We start from the raw sequence: 18395 nt of genomic DNA, 5'->3' as shown, positions 1-18395 counted from the left end.
GGGGGGGTTTGCCTCGCTCCGCTCTGCGGTTATTAGTCAGCTGCCTGCCAAATATTCCCCACCAGCCCGGAGACTTGAAAGGCAGAGGAGCGGCTGTGCTCGTCTCATTGACGGATCGCGAGCCCTGGGACTTCCCTGAATTAATTTGTGACAAGTGCAATTGCCGAGCGTCTCTATTAAGGGAGGAGAGAGACAACAAGGCGAAGCACAAACCCTGCGGATCCCACCTGGATTTAGTACTTGGCAGGGCTGGGGGCTCTGCTGCAGTCCTTGGCACCGCTCCTCGCTGCTGTCTGGGGCTGAACAAGCCTGGCTCTGTGCACCCCAGGGGCACATTTAAACCCCCCCAGGGCCGGGTAGGGGACCCTGCTGTGTCCCTGGCCCCTCTCGATGGGGCTGAGCAGGGAGGGCATGGTGGCAGCGGCACGGAGCAGCGTGCAGCAAGGTCTTTCTGATGACACGGTGCATAAAATCTGCTCGGCCTCCTGGCGCAAAGAAAACCCCCGAGGCTGTGCAGGCGTGGACGGCTGCTGAGATGAGGATGCCGGCTTGTAACTCGGAGGCTGGGGCTGTAATTCCGTCCTCTCACACCTTCCCTTCACGCCTCAGTGAGCTGTGAGGGGCGTGCAGCCGTGGGCAGAGGCACGGATGGCAGAGCTGGTGTGGATCAGCCCCAGCTGCACAGGTTGCTGTGATACCGTCACGGGTCCCCCTTACATCTCCGTGCCTCAGTTTACCCTTGTGTTTGGGGGGATCACGGGGCCCTGCCTGTGATATAAAGCAGGAATCCTCACCAGCACCCCTGTCCCAGCTGCTGCTTTTAATTCTGCTCCTTTTTCCCTGCCTGTCGGGCTCGGCAGGGTCGGGATGGGAGCCCGGCGGGCTGCAGAGCGCCGAGCGGTGTCCCACGCCTGCCAGCTCTGCAAAGCCAGGCCCCGCTGCAGCTGGGATCTATTTATTTGCTGCAGAGCTTTCCTTTGGAGAGAGAGAACGCTAAAAGGAGATCTATAAATTGCCGAGCGAAAGCGCTCGTGTCCTGGCCTTTGTCATCCCTGCAAGCGCTCGCTCCCACGAGCTGTTGCTGCCAAGCATCCTCCCTGCCCTTTACACCAGGGGGAGGGCTGGGGAGCACGAGGAGATGCGGGCTGTGCCGTGGTGCTGGGCGGCACAGAAGGAGCTCAGCCTCACGTTAATCCATGCCGGAGCATCTCCCATGGGGCTGGTGCTGGGAGCAGGACCCGGTGTCCCCCTGCCACCAGCTCCGAGCCAGGGCAGCAGACGAGCCCCTGGGCTTTGGTTTCTGGTCTCAGGTGCCCAAATCCTCTTGGCTCAGCGCTGCGGATGTGGGTTTTAAACTGTGGTTGTCCCCGTTTGAGGGGTGTCCCCTACTCCAAACGTAGCCCCCACGTCCCGCCTGCTCCCTGCTGAGTGCTCTGCTTTTGTCTCGACAGCTCAACTCGCCCATGAACCCCGTCAGCAGCTCCGAAGACATCAAGCCCCCCCTGGGGCTCAACGGGGTCCTCAAAGTGCCAGCACATCCCTCAGGAACGATGGCCTCCTTCACCAAGCACATATGTGCCATCTGCGGGGACAGGTCTTCAGGTACGGCTGGTCCCTGTGCTGGGTGCTGCTGCCCTGCACGAGCACAGCGAGGCTTGGCATCGTGGCCGGGGCACACGGGGACAAAAAAAACCCTATACAAAAGCCTCCCCAGGCTGTCTGCTCTCAGGCGGGCGCTGTCACGAGCCAGGTGAGATGTGCTCGCCGCGGCTCTTTGACCTCTCCCATTCTTCATCATGCCCTGACGGTAAGGAGAGAAGTAAACAATTTGTCCAGCTCCTCGGAGGAGCAAATCCCCCAGGTCACAGCTTAGCCAGCGGTGTTTTATCCTCGGCCCTAAGCAGTGCTGCCCCTCAGAAGGCCGGGCATTAGCTGAGCGTCCCTCTCTCCGCATCCTTTGATCCGTTGCTGGTCTCATCACATAGCACCAGATAAAAAGATGTGCTTCGCATGGAGCCTCTCCACTCATGGGAGATAAAGATGTGCTAATTCCCTTTATTCTCATGCTATTTTAAAAGCTTTCTGCTCTGTAAGTGCTCTGGCGTCTGGGTTTGGAGGTCCTTGGGGACCCCTCCTTGCTCTGTCAGGCTTGGCGGCTGGAGGGGGGCGCGTGGCAGAGCAGGCTGAGCCTCGTGTGCGGCGTGGGGTGCCCAGGGGGAGCGGGGGGACAGGGATGTGCCCCCATTTTTTGCTGTGCTGCATCTCCCTTGGTTTCATTCCCAAATGGTGGGGGCTTTTTCTGGCTTTCTCGGATGGTCTGGAAGTCAAGTGAAGGCAAAGCTGCTGCTCTTCAGCTCACGGTCACCGTGCCAAAAAGCCTCGGCTTCCCCCGGGCACTGCCCTGGGCAGAGCTGCGGGTCCCTGGGGCATCTTTGGGCCCCCGGGACCCTCGGTGCATCCCCTAACCCAAATCCTGTCCCCATTGCAGGTAAACATTACGGGGTGTACAGCTGCGAGGGCTGCAAAGGCTTCTTCAAGCGCACGGTGCGGAAGGACCTGACCTACACGTGCCGCGACAACAAGGACTGCCTGATCGACAAACGCCAGCGCAACCGCTGCCAGTACTGCCGCTACCAGAAGTGTCTTGCCATGGGGATGAAGCGAGAAGGTAAGGCAGAGAGAGCCTGGCCTGGGCACCCAAGGGTGCTGTGCGTCCTGCAGGCACCTGTCCTTCTCTGGGAGGCTCCAACATGCTGCCTGGGAGCTCGCTCTCCTCGTTTTGGGGTTATTTTATGGTAGAAAACGCACCAAGAGCTTTCCTTTCCCACCTTTCCTTTCCCTGGAGAGAGGTGAGAAAGCTGCTGGGGCACGTTTTGGGGGACAAACCTGGCTTTGCCTTCCCATCCCATGCAGCCCGGGATGCTGAGCCCTGCAAACCCTGAGCTGGTCAGGGGACGTTGCGCAAAGAGCCCACGGTTACTGTGCTGCTGCCTCGGAGAGGCTCCCGCAGCTGGTGCGTCCCAGCGGCTCGCTGTTTATCTTTCACACCTCTCACGGGGTGGCTGTTGGGGTGAGGGGAGTTATCGCCCTGCTCGGCTGCCTGCGGACACGGCCTCGGCTCAGGGCTCCGCTGCCCTAACCCAGAAAAATTCCCTAGCAGCAGTGATACTGTTTTTTTTTTTTTTTTCTTTTTCTTCCTGGGAGGATAAAGGAAATTCAGTCTTGTAAAAAGATCTCCCCTACCCTTACTGGAATGTAAATGTAGGATCTGAAACTCCCTGGCAGGGCTTCTTTTCAATGCTCTTTTTAAATGCTGACTGCACCTCTTTCAAACTGCTGGCAGAATAGGCTTTTAGCAGAGGCGATGTGAAAATGACCCCTCGGTGCTGCTCAGGTCTCCGGTGCCTTCTCCCCTTACATCTGCCGAGCACCCTGGCCTGGGGCAGGCGGGTAGAGCCCTTCCTCTGCCGGCTGCAGCGAGTGGTGCTCCCGACGTGTCCTTTTGGAGAGCTCTTGGTCTTATCCCGGGCACGAAATGCACCCCTGCTCTCCCTGGCCCCATGGAGTTTCATCCTTCAGAGCTCAAAATTGTGGCTTTCTGCCCCAAACAGCGACGGGTTGTGCACGGGGAGGTGGCTCTGCCAGGTGTGGCTGCGGGCAGACACCTCGTTTGATGGAGCAGCGTGGTTTGAGGGGGTGGACACGTTTCTTTTGTTAGGAACACGATGCACAGCGGGTGCCTCCGAGAGACACCCCCAGGTGGACCTTGGGGTGCTCCTGGCTCCCTCCCCGCCGTCACCCCCAGCAAATATTCATTGGAGAGGGGATTTCTCTGTGGCAAACTTCTCCTTGGAGAAGAAAACTGGTGCACACAAGGGCAGAGGGGGTGCAGCCCGCTTGGACCCCCAGGACACACATCCAGGACAAGCGCACGGAGACGAGCGGCTGCACGGCAGGGCTGCAGGCAGGCTGTGGGGCGGGGGAAAGGCAAAACCCTACAGACAGATCCACGCGGGCAGAGCACATGGCCATTTGTGATCCTGCTCATCTCTTTCCCCTCGGCTCGCCCGCGCTGATCTCCTGCCATTGGGCACCTGCCTCGTGCCTACCGTTAGCGGGGATTGCATGGGCAGCACCATTAAAATTATAGCCCTATTAATTAATTTCTAAGTGGTGGTGGAATTCCCCGGGGAGCGCGTACAGTAGGAGGACTCTATTAATTCATCTTGATTAACATTATCACAATGAATACCGAATGAATTCGTAACGATCAGCCAATTATTTAAAAGTGTGACAGATGGGAGCTTCGGAACTCCACGAGGGCGCTCAGGCGGCGCGGGCTGATCCGCTGCCGGCGCTGCACGAGGAGAGCTCTGGAGAAGGGGAAAATCCCGGTGTGTTGGCAGCCAGCGGGTGTTTGGGGTAAAAACCCCGTGTAGGGAAAGCTGGGATAGCTGCCCTGGTCCCCAGATAAAGATCTCTCCTGTTACAAGCCTGGCAGCTCAGCGCCTCCTGCCAGGTTTGGAGATGTCCCAGGGCTGTTTTCAGACCTGAAAGAGAGAAGTTGGAGCTTGCTGAGCTTTGGTTTCGAGAAGCTCCCGGATTTCACGTGGGATTACCCACCTGATGTGCCAACAGAGTATCTCCTTCCCCTTGCATCCATCCCAGCTCACTGCTGTCCTGCAGGGCCAGCCAGGAGCCTTGTCCTCACAGCAGCCCTGCCGTCTCCACGCCGCCTCTCTTTTGGGGAGCAGCTTTGGGCTAAATCCCGCCCGGTAATTCCTTTTGCCCAAATGCTCGCTTAACAACAAAGCTGGCTTTTTATCCTCTCGTGTAAACTGTTCCATCTTTTAAGTAACAGCCGGGGTAATGGGCCTCATTTCCTTAAAAAATATCTCGCTCTGGAGACCTAATTTATAGCTACATAAACGCATACCAGACTCCTGCTGGGAAAGTCTCTCTCCTGTAGCCCAAAGGTATTTGGATGTCGTGGAAGTGCAGTAAAACCCTCTAAACTAAGGGCTAAGCGCTCCGGTGAAGAACTAAAACGCATCCTGTGTGGCAGCGGGCGCTGCTGTGAGCTGCAGAGCTACACTGGGAAGATGAGGGCTGCAGGGCTTGCCCAAAAACCCTGTGCAAGGAGGGTTAAAAGGCTCCTTATGTAGCTGATGGGTTGGCTTTGAGCTCCCAGCACCCGGGGGGCTCCAGGTGCTTGTGCCAAGGGCAGGCAGACCCTGACCCTGTGCTCCAGGGGGGGATCCCTGCAATTCCAGGGGGAATCCCAGGGCGGGGGAGGCAGCGTGCGTACGGTGGAGGGAGCTCGGGATGTGCTCCTGGAAGGACAGGGCACTGCTTCTGTGCCGGGAGGCTTGGCTTTTCCAGCCAGGTCTGGGGGATATTGGCTTCAAGGGGTGAAAGCCTGCAGAAGTGGAGGATTCCTCCTAGAGTGTGCACCTCCAGCTGCTCCCCGTTAAGGGAAGGGTGGGATGGATGCTGATAGATGCTGATGCTGTCCAAGCCTCGTGGGTTCCGAGGTACTGAGGTGGTCATAAATAAGTGACTGGGAGCATTTTTCCCCTGTGAATTACTGCCAGCTGTGCGAGCCTTTGGTTTTTGCACTCTGTCTCCCACCGAATACCGGATAGTCAACAAAAGTGAGATTACCATCAGGGATCTTGACTAATGCAGGGATTATTGCTGTGGGGGTGGCTGTTTGCATCCAGAAGGCCAACTCGCTGCTTGATCTGTTCCTGATTAGGGTCTGAGGTGGGTCTCGGTTAGCAGAACAGCTTTGGAGGCTCTGCGCATCAGCAGCCGTCTATTTTAAGGGAAAAAAAATGGAAAGTGCCGTTGAGCTGGGGAGGAGGAGGTCTTGCAAAGAGATGGGAGTAAACACCCAGGGTCTTGGGATAACGGCAACTTGCATGCAGGGCTGTTAGCTGGGGTTAGCTTCGGAGCTGAGCGGGGTCACCCGAGCCTGCAAACCCCCTGGCCCCGTGTTAGCAGTGCTGTTTTCTCCTGCAGTGGGGTCCCAGCCCCGTATCACCAGCACCAGGAGCAGGAAGCAGCAGCAAGGAGCCCTTTCCCATGCTCCCGCAGCAGCTCACAGCGAGCCCCCGTTGGGAACGGCATAGCCCGGCCCCCTCCGCCCCCGCCGCTCCTTCCCTTCCCCGGGCAGCCCGCGGCTCTCCGCTTGCCCTGCCGAGACCGAGGCCATCCGGGGTGGCTGGCTGGTGGTGCTTCTCCTCCAAGAAGTCGTGTGAGTGACCCCCAAAGCCACGACGTGGTGGTGGTGGCCTCCAGCAGCCTCCAAGGCGCGATGCCGCAGCGCTCGGATGTCCCTCGCTGGCTCCAGGACCCCGTTACCCCGAGCTCCTGCAGGGCCGAGGGTCTTAACCCGGGGTGGGCTCCCTGCTGAGCCCTGCAGGAAGCTTTGTGCCTGCAGAACCTCAGCACCTCTCCTGGGAGCTGCCCCCATCACCCACTCAGCCCTGAGGGACCCAAGTGTCCTCCCGTGTTGGCCAGGAGTCATTCGGAGCTCACTGATATGCGCCCAAACCCCCCCCGCTGCATCTCTGCAGCCCCTGCACCTCCAGCCCCAGCTCCCGGAGCATCCTCGGGGCAAAAAGGAGCGAGAGGAGTCTGGGGAAAAAGAGCAGGAATTCGGGTCTCCCGCCTGCCCTTCCATCTGAACGCAAAAGCAGACAAGTGGCCATACCCCAGCGAAGGGGCAGAGTTCAAGAGCGCAGTTATTTTTAGGAGTAATTTTGGAATGGAAAATGCTTTTCGGCTTAATGAGCTTGTTTCTTATATCCTTTTAAAGAGCTGCTCTTTAAAGCAGCTGGTTAAAGGATGCTGTTGTGTTTCTTTTTTTTTTTTTCGTTGTTGTTGTTTTGAAGGATACTTTGAAGGTTGAGAAAAAGGGTTTGGTTTCTGATTTTCTCTCCCTGCTTTGGCAGTGTTATACTTTGCCGTGCCCAGGTTGTGAGAGTGAAGTGACCTGCTCCTTTTAGCTTTTGTTTTCCAAAGCCCTTCCCTGTGCAGGCTGACTGCGTGCGAATATCTCCATCCACTCTTTAACACTCCATTTCCCTGACATCACATTTCTTAGCATCACGGCAGCATTTTGCCTCTCTTAGCAATACCAAACACCATATCCAAGTGAAAGCGCCGCCGTTTATTTCCCGTACCGCAGCTTTTGAGCTTGTTCACCATAAAAAGCTGCATCTGGGAGACAAGGGAGGCACAGCCACACGAAGGCGAGGCAGGAGGAACACGGTGGGGATTGGTTTCCCCAGCCATGGCGGCGCTTTCCATATAAACAGGTACCTCAGGCGTAAGCGCTTCAAGATGCCTCTGATGCACGGCTGAGATGCAGCTTCATAAAAAGGCAGCAGAGCCCAATAAATTCCACCGCTGGTGAAACGGAAATCCCCAATAACCCTCCCCCCAGCACTTCATAAATAAAGCAGCCACCCACTTGTAGGCTCGGGGAAAATGGAGCAGGTTTGGGTCTTGGAGGCCACCGGAGCCTCCGGGCTCTCCAAGAGGAGAGCGGCGAGCCGGGGCACCCCGCTGGCAGGACGGCACCCGAGGCAGCGGGATCAGGTCTTCTGAAAGGCAGAGGGTTGGGTGGGGAAGCCACGCTCATCCGCCAGTGCTCCAGTGAGGCTGGGCTGGGCACGAGAGGCTTCAGCTGCCCGTCTGTGAAATGGGCACAGCCGCGTGCCCCGAGAACCTTGGGCCTCCTGGGGATGGGGCCGGGGCTGAAAATCTGCCTGGGTCCCTGAAATCTGCCTGGGCTGGAGTGGTCTGGAAAGGGGCATCAGCCCCGTGTGCCTCTTCTGCTGTCATCTGCCGTGGTTTTTGCACTGCCCAGGGATGAAGTCGAGTGCTGGTGCCTGCCCTCCGTGTGCCACTCGCCGGATCCGTCCCCCAGAGAAAGACCCATTCAGTCACGTCCTGGTGGGAGTGAATTATTCTTCCCCCTCGTCCCCTGAGAAAAGGAACAAAGCCCAGCCAGTCGCCCATGTTATTGCTCCTGGAAGGAGGGGAGTTTGTCTCAGACACAAGCCCTCCTGTCTCTGGAGGCAGGCTGATTACAAGCTGATGGAGCCTGCAGCTCTCTGCGAGCAGACAGGCACGGCTCTGACCCCACGGCTGACGGGGGCACCTCGGCACTGCCTTGGTGCAAAGCCCCATTCCCTCTGTGCCTCTGGCTTCCTGCATTAAAATCCCTCGAGTGCAGAAGCTTGGGGGTCCTGAGCACGAGGACAGCAGGTCGGGGTACCCGTGGCTTTGGTCCAGAGCCCATGGGTCCGAGCACTTCAGCAAAATGCTGCTGAATCAGCGTCGGAGACACCAAGTTGGTTTTCTGCTTGCATCTCTCACCAGGCTTTAGAAGCAGAGCTTGCATTTGAAATCTTTCTCTTTCTTCAAGCTAATTAGGCTGCAGATCACAGCAGCGGGTTTCTCTCCGCCAGCCAGAAGCTTGAAAAGGAAAGAAACCTTCTGCCCGAGGACTGGGATCCCGGGGCGTTCGCACGGCTCCGAGAGCAGGGGCTCGGTGACAAGGGCACGAGGCTTGGGGAGCAGTGACAGCAGTTGGGGTGCAGAGTTTTCCTTGTCCCTGCAGCGGGTGGAATTTGCACTATTTTCACGTCAGCTCTTGGTCCTGGGCAGCTGAGGTTCTTCTGCAAGCCACGGGATGAGGCATTTTGGTTCTTTCAGAGGGAGAAGCCACCAAGAAGTGGTCTTAGCGCACGTATATTGCTGTACCACGGCCTGGGGAAGTGCAGGCGGGCTTGGGATCTCGAGATGAGAAGTGACAGCAACCAGCCTCGGGCAAGAAGAAGCCAAATGAAGCGGAATAACGTGAGCGCCTCTTCATCAGGTGCCATGGCAAACACAGGCTTCTGTCCTTGGCTCGGCTCAGACATAGCTGGAGGAGGCGCGGCCGCCTCCGAGAGCTCCCCGACTGCAGCATCTTTTTTCTCCTCAAGTGCATTGCAGGTTTTAAATGCTTCCCTTCTGTTAGGAGAATCAGACTAAAAAAAAAAAAAAAACAAAAAAAACAAACAAACCTCTCAACCGTACGAGTCTCCTTGAAGAAAAATAAAAGCATCAGCACGGCCGTCAGCACAGAAGAGCCTGCAGAAGCTGGTCTCCGAAAACACAGCACGTTGGACGGGGTGGTGCAACAACAGCTCGGCCCTGCTCTGGGGACAAACGTGCCCTGCTGTGCCACCCGAAATACAGAAATTGGCGTTGGTGGTACCCGCACGGTGCTAAAAGCGTGCATCCAGGGCGGTGAGGGCAGCAGGGGATGAGGACATGGCTGCATCCATTGCATATGTTGATTGTGTCACCAGGGAGAGTTCGGGTTGGAGGAGCCGGTCACAGACCCCCTCTAGTTTTTTGTCTTTAATCTCTGTACCTGGAGAAACAGCAAACCCCATGAGCTTACAATGTCCGTGAGAGGAAGGGACAGAAATCCAGCAGAAGTACCGAGAACCCGACGATATAATGACCTTTCTAAATTTTACTGTGTTACAGGGATGGAGCACCATCCATCCCGGCCCCCAAGACTTCTGGCAAGCCGAGAAGAACAAGGTATTGCAGTACTGCCAGACAAGCTGCCATGCAGCGGCCACGTTTATATTTCTCTCTTTTTATTTTTTTATTTTTCATTTTTATTTTTCATTTTTTATTTTTCATTTTTTATTTTTTAAGATAAACAGAACCAAATAACAGAGCCACAAAGAAACCCAGCTCCAAATCAAGCCCATTTGATTTTTTTTTATATTTTTTTTAATCAGCTCCACCGTGGGGCTTTTTTTTTGATTAATCCCTGGTGGGAGTGGGGAGTGGACTCCAGAGATCTGGTCCCAGGTCTTTATGGAATGTGACAGTTGGTGTTGGTGGGGCTGAGATCTGCAGATTTAAGGCTTGAAGTAGCTGCTGTCCATGCAGACCTCTGCAGCACTTTCCTACAAATGCCAGTGTCCAGCCCAGCCACTGGCAGCTGAGCTGGGGGATGCATCTCAGACTGGTCCCACTGGTGGAAACTGGCCTCGGGCAGCCTCTTGCAGAGCCAGGAACCACACTTTGTACCTTCATCTGTGTGTCCTGTGCACCCGAGCATCAGGTCTTTGGCGTTTGAGTCATTTTATAAAATCCCGTTTTCCAAGTTTGCCTTTCTCCAGGCTTTTCTGGTGTTCAGGAGCTGTTTTATCTCTCCGAATGTGCCCAGAAGAGCTCCGGGGCGTCTGTGCTGTTGAGGAAGGGCTGGCATTAAGCAAAAATTTCTGGTCTTTTTATGACTGAGAAAACAGGAGCGTGGGTGGGTGTGGGGAGAAAGTTCGTCAGGATTTGATGTTGGCCTGAAAAAGTAAAGCGAAGCATCTGACCCAGACAAGGTCCAGATGGACCAGAGCCACGTCGCAGATCTGAGCTTTACCGGTCTACCTGGCCCTGCTCAGCCAAGCTGAAAATGCTGTGTGGGCCTGGGGAGCCTCTGCAGCCTGTGAACTTAGAGCAGCTTGCAAAAATAACCTCTTACTTCGTGCCTGAGAGCTTTCTGCCAGCAAACAAAACGTCCCGTTGGCGTGCAGCAAACCGCAGGCTGCAGCGCCGCGGCAGGAGGGCAGCCCTCACCGAGCGGGCTGGCGAGGAGATAATGCCACCAGTGTCTGTACAGGGCTCCTTCAGCACGTGTTTTAATTTCCTGGCTTTTAAGAAATCAGTTTTGTGTTATAGATTTTATCCTTGTGCTTGGCATGGAGCTGCTTTCACCGATCCCCTAAGGGTCTCCTGGTGCAGCTCCGATGTCGCTGGAACAATGCCTGTGCCCCTGCTGCTCACAAAACCAGGTTTAAATTCAGCAAAGAGGTAAAGTGTTAGGATAACTGATAATAAGTAGCAGGCTTTTTATGTGACTGAGTGCCTCGTTCAGTCCTGGACAAAGAGCTGGGGAACTTGTCTCTGGGGACAAGGGATGGAAACTCCTCTTGCTGCAGCCGTTCCCACCCCGCCGTGCTGGGCAGCAGGGGATTTCGGGCAGGTAACGTTAGGGTTGAGAAAGAGCCGGTTACCCGTGTAACTGTCTGCGTGGAGCTGCTTTCCAGGTTTAGTGAAAGCTCGGTGCCGGTTTCAAAAGGAGCTGGTTAATAAGAACATTATTAGCATCTAACGAGCCTTTTTCATCTGGGTGCTCGTAGACGTGAACTCATCGGCACGTGACACGCTTCTGGCTGGGTTACTCCTTGCACAGGCTTCGGGACAGGTCTCTCCTGTTGGTGTGGGAACTGCCCTGAGACGAAGGCTGGATCAGGGTTTGCATGGGGCGCGTGAGGGCAGATCCCTGCTGCCGGCGGCTGCTCCCACGGTGGCAGCGTCCCGCGGAGCCCCAGGGCGCTAGGGGCAAGGCGTGACCTCCGTGGAAACTCACCACCGACAGGCTCAGGAGATGGATAAATTCTCTTTTCTTGAGGGTTCCCTTATGCTATCCGTTCACCTCCTCCTTTTCTTCCCCCGCAGCAGTGCCCACCCGTTTCTCGCACCCAAGCCCGACCCGCACCGAGCACGGTGGTGGCGAGGTCAGGTTGGAGAAGGAGGCAGCTGACGTGTGTGTGCTCCTGCAGGTCACAAGGACTGAGGATGCTCTGGGTTTTCAAGGCTCCCTGGAGCTTCAGGGTCCCAGCTCGACCGCAACACCATGGCCAGGAGCCCCGGGCTGACCCTGTCCTTTTTCTGTCCGTTTCCAGCTGTCCAGGAGGAGAGGCAGCGGGGGAAAGACCGCAACGAGAACGAGGTGGAGTCCACAAGTAGCGCCAACGAGGACATGCCCGTGGAAAAGATCTTGGAAGCTGAACTCGCCGTGGAGCCCAAGACAGAGACGTACATTGAAGCGAACATGGGCTTGACGCCGAGCTCGGTGAGACCCCAATGTCCCCTGGGTCCCATCCTGGCACACGGGGCTGGGCGAGCACGGAGGGGGGGCTCTGTGTTGGTGTAACACCAGCACAGCAGCGAGCCTGGGTCAGGGCAGGGTTAATTTTGGGGAGAAGAGCTGTGCAGGGCTCCGAAATGCAGATGAGCTCAGGTGAAAGGCCGAGGAAAGCAAAGCCCTGCTTGCTGCCAGCACCTCTCCGTCTCAGACACAGCGAGGGGTGCTCTGTCCGGAGCTGCAGGGAGGAACTTGTGCCGTAAGGCGTAATTAAAAGGACTGGAAGGAAAGGTTTTGCTGTACTTAACAGCCAGCAGTGCTAAAAAGCAGGAAGACAGCCCCAGCTCTGACGAGCTCATAGTCCAATCAGGCCCGTAACCAGACCTTGGTGGCTGAAGTGCAGAGAGATAAGGGCTGTAAAACGGGGTGTGACTTTCCAGATGCCGAATTGTACAGCTGCTGGCCTGGAAGAAGAGAAAACCTGCAGAAGGTTGCTCTCAAGTTCCCTTCACATTTGGAAGTCTGTGTTAGAACTGGGCCTGCTGGAAGCAGCAGGGCTCTAACGGGAGCTTGTGCAGGGAGGAGAGAGCTGGTGGAATAGGAACGAGTGGGAGGCTGGGAGGTGGGAAACTGCCTTGCTGTGCTTTCTTAGATTCCCTTCTCGTCAGGTGATAGCCTTGCTTGGAGAAGGCCTCCCTGCAAAGCAGCTGCCTCCAACCTATCCGAAATCTGGCTCCTAGGACAGACCATGCACAAAGCCCTCGTAAAGAGCCTTATTGCAGAGAAAGTACACTTAGGCTAATTGCCCCCACCCCTGCCATACTGAGGGACTGGAAGTCTGAAAGAAAAGGGAAGGAAGGGGGAGAGAAAGAAAATAAATTGTCACCACCCTGTAAGTGCTTTTGGGGCTGGGGTCAGCTGTGCTTGGTTTCCCATTTGCCCAAGGCGATGTCTTCTGGCAGGCACAGGGGAAGCAGCAAGGGGCACTGCTGCTGAAGGGCATCAGATGGGGCTGCAGAGGGCTTAAATCACCCCAAAACTCAGGGCAGGGAGAGGCTGGAGCACAGGGCATCCCATGGGTCCTGTGGGATGGAGCTGGGCTGGGCGGGCAGGCAGCTGAGAGCAGGAACACGTGGGGAAATATCCCTCTGCTTTCCTTATTGCTCCGTGCTGGGCACCTGTGGGGCTGAGATGACGAAATTCCTGGGAGACGGAAGGCCTCTGCAGTATTTATTTTCTGCTGCAATGCTGCTTTATCTCTTTCTTCACGGGAGGCTGGGGGACTGAGCCGAAATACCGCATCTTGCAGGGCTTAACAGGTCTTGGAGCCAGGCTGCTCCGTGCAGGGATCTGAGCCTTGGCTGCTTCTCTGAGATGCTCTCTTTGGCCTTTACCTGCCAAGGGACATCATGGCCGGGTCGTGGAGTGAAGTTTTTGCTGTGTAAGGCTTCCTGCTAAGGACAGGGAGGGCTCGTGTGAAGCTCTCCAGCAGCAGATTGAAGGGAAGCTCACCTGCCTCTGTGGCTCCCCATTGCCAGGGTGACCCGAGGGGCTTTTTTTGGAGGAAAGCAGCCCCGCTGTGGTTAGCGGAGGGCTGGGAGAGGCTCTGACTGCTATCAGGATTACAAATACTTCAGGGGAGTTGTAGGCAGCGTTGTGCTGACTTGAAAACAAACCCCAGAGAGCGAGGTGAAATAAATGGCTTCGTCTGGCACTGCGTCTCCTCAGCCTCTTGTAGCAAATTGAAAGCTGGTTCCTGCATAATTCAACACGCATTACTGTGAACAAGGATGTGTGTTGCATCTAAATAGAAGCAGGAGGCTTGTTGAAATGCCCTATTATTGTCGAGCGGCTTCTGTCGATGAGGTGACATTTGTAGCAGGTTTAGCAGATGTATGAGACCAGCAGCGCCGGGGACGAGGCCACCGGATGAGGCGAGGCAAGACGGAGGAGCTGCCCTCCTCCCAGCCCTCCCCAGAGGGCTGACGTGATGGAGAGGCAGGCAAATTCAGTCCCTAATAGACACGGGGTAAAATACAAGCTGTTTCCCATCAGCCTGATGCGTTCGGTCCTTTGATTTGTGCCCCCACACCTTTGCACGTCTGCTTTGAGCGCAGCCGGCGAGCAAGGACCAAGCAAGAGCAGGCTTGCAAGGACGTTTCCACCGTGCTGTGCCTGGCTAGGATGGAGGTGGCAGCACACAGACGGAGCTAACACCTTCCTCTCCCAGCTGGTCTCATGTCTGTGACTGTCACCTTACTGCCATCGTCCCCCCTTGGCTTTGCAGGCTGGCACCGGCGCTGGTTTTGGCCACCTAGCCGAGCGTGGCACCAGCCGTGGGGCTTTGGCACAGCTATTGCAGCCGATAAAAGGGGAGGGCAGGGGTGGGCCCGTGGTTCTAGGGCAGTGCCAAGCCTCGGCGTTTCGATAAGCATCACTGAGACACTCCTAATTGCAGTGGGGAGCCCCCAACAACAGCTCTGCAGCCGCCGCAAATAGCTGCTAATTGGCAGAGTTGGCAGGCTGCTGACCGTGGCAAAAGGGATAAAGCCCCTGGGAGATTCCCACAAGCTTTCGGTGACTGTTGCTGCAGGATTCATCCACGTTGTGTCCCCGAAATGCCCGTGTCACCCCCCTGCCCCTCGGGACGGTCTGGGCTCCTGCTGTGTAATCACCACCTTGGATGGGCTCCTGGCCACCGAAAAGCAGAGCCTGTAACTGAGAGATGTTATTCCCGTTAATCGGCCTTTAGCAGCTGGTTTCAAGTCACCGTTTTCTGGAAGATGTCTCCAAGCTCCAGTTTTCCAGCAGGATCAGGTGCCCGCGTGTCCTTTCCTTCTGTCACACTCCGGCACCGTGCCCTTGCTATTTACTGCAGGAGGGGATTTGCTTTCTGTGCGCGGGGATGGTTTCTAGCAGCACGCTGTAGATCCCGTCCTGGATTGAAGAGGGGCCCTCCAGCCCGCGGGGACGACACTTTTAGCTGCCTCTCAAGCTACAGCAGTTAAAATTCTGCCAGGAAGCGCCACCGTGGTTCCAGGAACTGCGATCTGAGGTGTAATTAAAGGCTGGGCCCCTCGCTGTGGCTTCAGATGGTGCCGAGAGCCGAGCACAGCTCATGCCGCTTGCGGAGCGCCGGGGCTGTGGGAGCAGAGCTTGGTTTGCTGCATCGAGGCGAGTGCTGGAGGCAACCTGCCCAAAAGCAATCCTTTGGGAAAAACATCCAACTTTCCTAAAATACCACTTCGCAGCCACCTGTTGCCCCGCGGGTCAGGTTCAGCAGGGGCACGCGGTCTCCCCAAAGTCGTGTCCTGCTCCAGGGCACGCAGGGCTCCATCCCTCTCCTGCCCCACGGGATCCAGGATCTCCAGCTGGCCTCTGACCGAGCCTGGGGGCTCCTTGCAGCCCCTCTCCCAGGCCAGCTCTGGTCCCCAGTGCTCACAGTATGGTTACGCTGGGCTGAGCCACAGCCAGTGCAGGGTGCCCCCTCCCAGCCCTCCTGCAGACACCTCTGGGTGCTGCCATTCCCCTGCTTCCAGTGAAAAGCTCCTGCAGAGCTCCTCCTTGCACCCAGCTTAGGGTTTTCCTATTGTCCAGAGGAAATCTGCCCTCCTTCCCTCCCTCTCCTGGGGAAGAACCCAGTCCTGGCTCATTTCTTCCCCAGGGATGAGCCCCAGCTCCCCTAGAGCAGGACCCCCCTGTGGCTGCACCCTTTGGGGAGCTGCTGGAGTGAGGAGGGGAAAATCCCCTTAACGATCTCCCTGCTCTGCAGCTGCAGTGCTGAACTCCAGCCCAGCCCAGCCCATCCATCTCTGCAAGCAACAGGTGAAAATACTTCGAAGGCGGGTGCCCCCCTGCTTGCCAGATGCTGGTTATTTTAAGCCTGGAGAAGGGGAGACGCTGGCCACTGAGGCACAGAGGTGGTGTTTGCTGCCAGGGGATGGCAGAGTGCCCCAGGCAGGGGTCCCTGGGAACAGCTCCGTGGCGCAGAGGGAGGCGTTCGTGTGCCTTGGGCTTTTTCCCTTTCTCACCTCCCTTTGGTTTGTGAGTGCTCGGTCAGCTCTCTCCTAACACAGCCAGCAAGGAAAGCAAGGAGAAGAAGCGATAACCTCCAAGATGATTTATTCTTCAACCTCCTTCCTTTTTTTCCCTTTACAGTCCCATAGGGACCAGCTCATCGCTGGTGGCATGTGCGCTGTGGTGGCATCCCCACCTCCTGCTCCCTCCGTGCCACCCGGCGAGCAGCAAGCACCTCTGCCCTGATGGGAGAGGTGCTTGGGTATGGGGCCAGCAGGAGGGGAATGGCCTCATCCTGGGCTGGTTGCAGGGGGAGCTGGTGTAGGGTCAGCTCCTGCCTCGGCTGTGCACATTCCGTGCTCCGTCCCCGTGCGATCCAGAGGTGCAGTAAATGCTCCTCCTCCAGCTTTGAAACTGCTCTTTTAAGGCCATGGAAGAAAAATAATTGCATGATCAAAGCTGGTAGGTATCAGCAGGGATTACAGCGGGATGTGTGGAGGGGCTCATACATCCCTGTCTGGAGAGGTAAACCATATATACACACTTGGACTAGCGGGGTCTGTCTTTGCCGGGGTTAGACGGTCTCTTCCAGTTCCTAATCACGAGCCCACTTGAGCTGTTAGCAGTTCCTTTAAACAGGGATTTGGTGTGTTTAGGCTGACTGTCCTCCTTGAGAGCAGATGGTTTTTGTTACTGGATAATATTTCAAAGGGAAGGGTTTTTTCGCTTTTTCTGTAATGCCCCCTCCGTTGCTGTTTGGTGGGGCTGGAAGGTGCTGGCAATGGGAACGTGGACGCTGCACGGCCACGGGGTCCTGTCCTGCCCGAGGAGCGAGCTGGTTGCTTGGTTTGTGTGATGGGTGCTGGGTCTCAGCACACCTGGGTCCTGTTCTGGAGCTCGCTAAAACCAGCAAGAGGCATGTGGAGGTGAAGCCAAGCCACCTCCTCTCCCTAAAACTGCGAGCATCCACTTGTGGGGTCTCCCGAATTTGGCGAGCCCCTTCGCTGCTCCTCCAGCCTCTCCTCTCCTTCCTCTTCCTGAGCCTTTCAATCTCCTTCTCTTCGCAGCCCAATGACCCGGTGACGAACATATGCCAGGCAGCCGACAAGCAGCTCTTCACCCTGGTGGAGTGGGCCAAGAGGATCCCTCACTTCTCCGAGCTGCCCCTGGACGACCAAGTCATCCTGCTCCGAGCAGGTGAGTGCAGCCCCGCAGGTGCCGCGTCTCTCCAGCGACGGGCACGGCGCTGAGATTTAGGCAACTCGCAAGCCATTAGCTGGTTCTGAGTAACAGCCTCTGATAATTCAATCGCTAAATAGGATTTCAAAAGCCCCCGGGGGACGCGTTGCTGAACGTGATCCAAAATGTTGCACCAGCTGCCAATCGGCTTAAAAAATGTCCCCGCTCCCTCGCGGATGAGCGAGGTGCTCGGAGATGTGTGCTGGGTTCCTCCCGAGCTGGGACTTGAAAGGACAAGAAGGGGGCTTGGGACCCCGCGAAATTTCATCGAACTACGGCGTTTGATCATAATGAAAACCAGAAGGAGGAGAAAAATATATCAGCCTCCCTCTCCCACCCACCAAGATGAAAATAAAAGTCTTCGGGTTTATTTTAAATTTCCTTATGCTGCAGGGGGTCTGCAGGAACGGAGGCGTTGGGAGGTTGCAAGCAGTTAGCTGGGAAAAGGGTCTTCTTTGCAAGCCCCAGCTGCTGGCAGGTTATACACAAAGACTGGGGGGAGCAGGAAAGCAAGAGCAGACTTGAGGAGGATGCATTTTAGGTGTGAAGCTCTTTGTGTAGCTCCCGTGATGAGATAAGTGATTAAAAGGGCTTTGGCTCGATGCTCCCTGAAACAGAGGGGCAGGCAGGTTGTCAGTGGGACTTGGGAAACCGTTTCCAGCAAATGGCAAACTCCGTGTGAAGGACAAAACAGGGAAAGGAATAAAAAGACCTTGGCGTTTGGCTGCAGCACCCAGTGCTCAGCTCGGCAACGAGAAAAACCAACCTGGACTTCCAGAGGTCAGGAATTACGGAGAGCCTCAGGGCAGGGTGATCGGGTGAACTGTGCAGCTGAATGCGAGCAAGCCCAGGATGCTGAAATCCCTGGCAGTTTTAAAGTTCCTCTTCTTTCACCAAAATGCACTTTTTATAGGCAATTTTAGAGGGGAAAGCCCTGCAGGGTGTGTGCACCCTGTCCTCTCTCTGCCCTCCTCTGCCCTCGGGTGAGCAGCCCCTGCAGAAGGGACACTGCTGCTCCACCTGGTGACTTTCTGGCTTCTCTCCTGTTTGGAACGTGCATGCCCTGAATAAATGCCTTTGAAATTGGGCAGCAAAATGCTTGGAGAGCCAGGTGCTCCTCAACTCGAAACGCAGGAGCTAGCTCAGCCCAAGGGCTGTGCAGGTTGCTTCAGGAGGAGGTAGAAGAAGGGCT

The 18395-nt window shown here is 56.3% G+C and overlaps 1 protein-coding gene across 2 annotated transcripts in view; it reads left to right on the top strand.

Moving 5' to 3' along the window:
* RXRA (retinoid X receptor alpha) overlaps nt 1-18395 on the top strand; it is a 94360-nt gene that overhangs the window by 62812 nt on the left and 13153 nt on the right. For both annotated transcript variants that reach the window (XM_027471073.3, XM_072025546.1), the window contains exons 3-6: nt 1452-1602; nt 2489-2668; nt 11766-11935; nt 17032-17161. In XM_027471073.3, the coding sequence (XP_027326874.2) occupies nt 1452-1602; nt 2489-2668; nt 11766-11935; nt 17032-17161 (631 nt within the window). The remainder of the gene's footprint in view (nt 1-1451; nt 1603-2488; nt 2669-11765; nt 11936-17031; nt 17162-18395) is intronic.

This window comes from Anas platyrhynchos, chromosome 18 (assembly GCF_047663525.1).
Source record: "Anas platyrhynchos isolate ZD024472 breed Pekin duck chromosome 18, IASCAAS_PekinDuck_T2T, whole genome shotgun sequence".
NCBI classification, from domain to species: Eukaryota; Metazoa; Chordata; class Aves; order Anseriformes; family Anatidae; genus Anas; species Anas platyrhynchos.
This window is presented reverse-complemented; position numbering and strand designations above follow the sequence as displayed.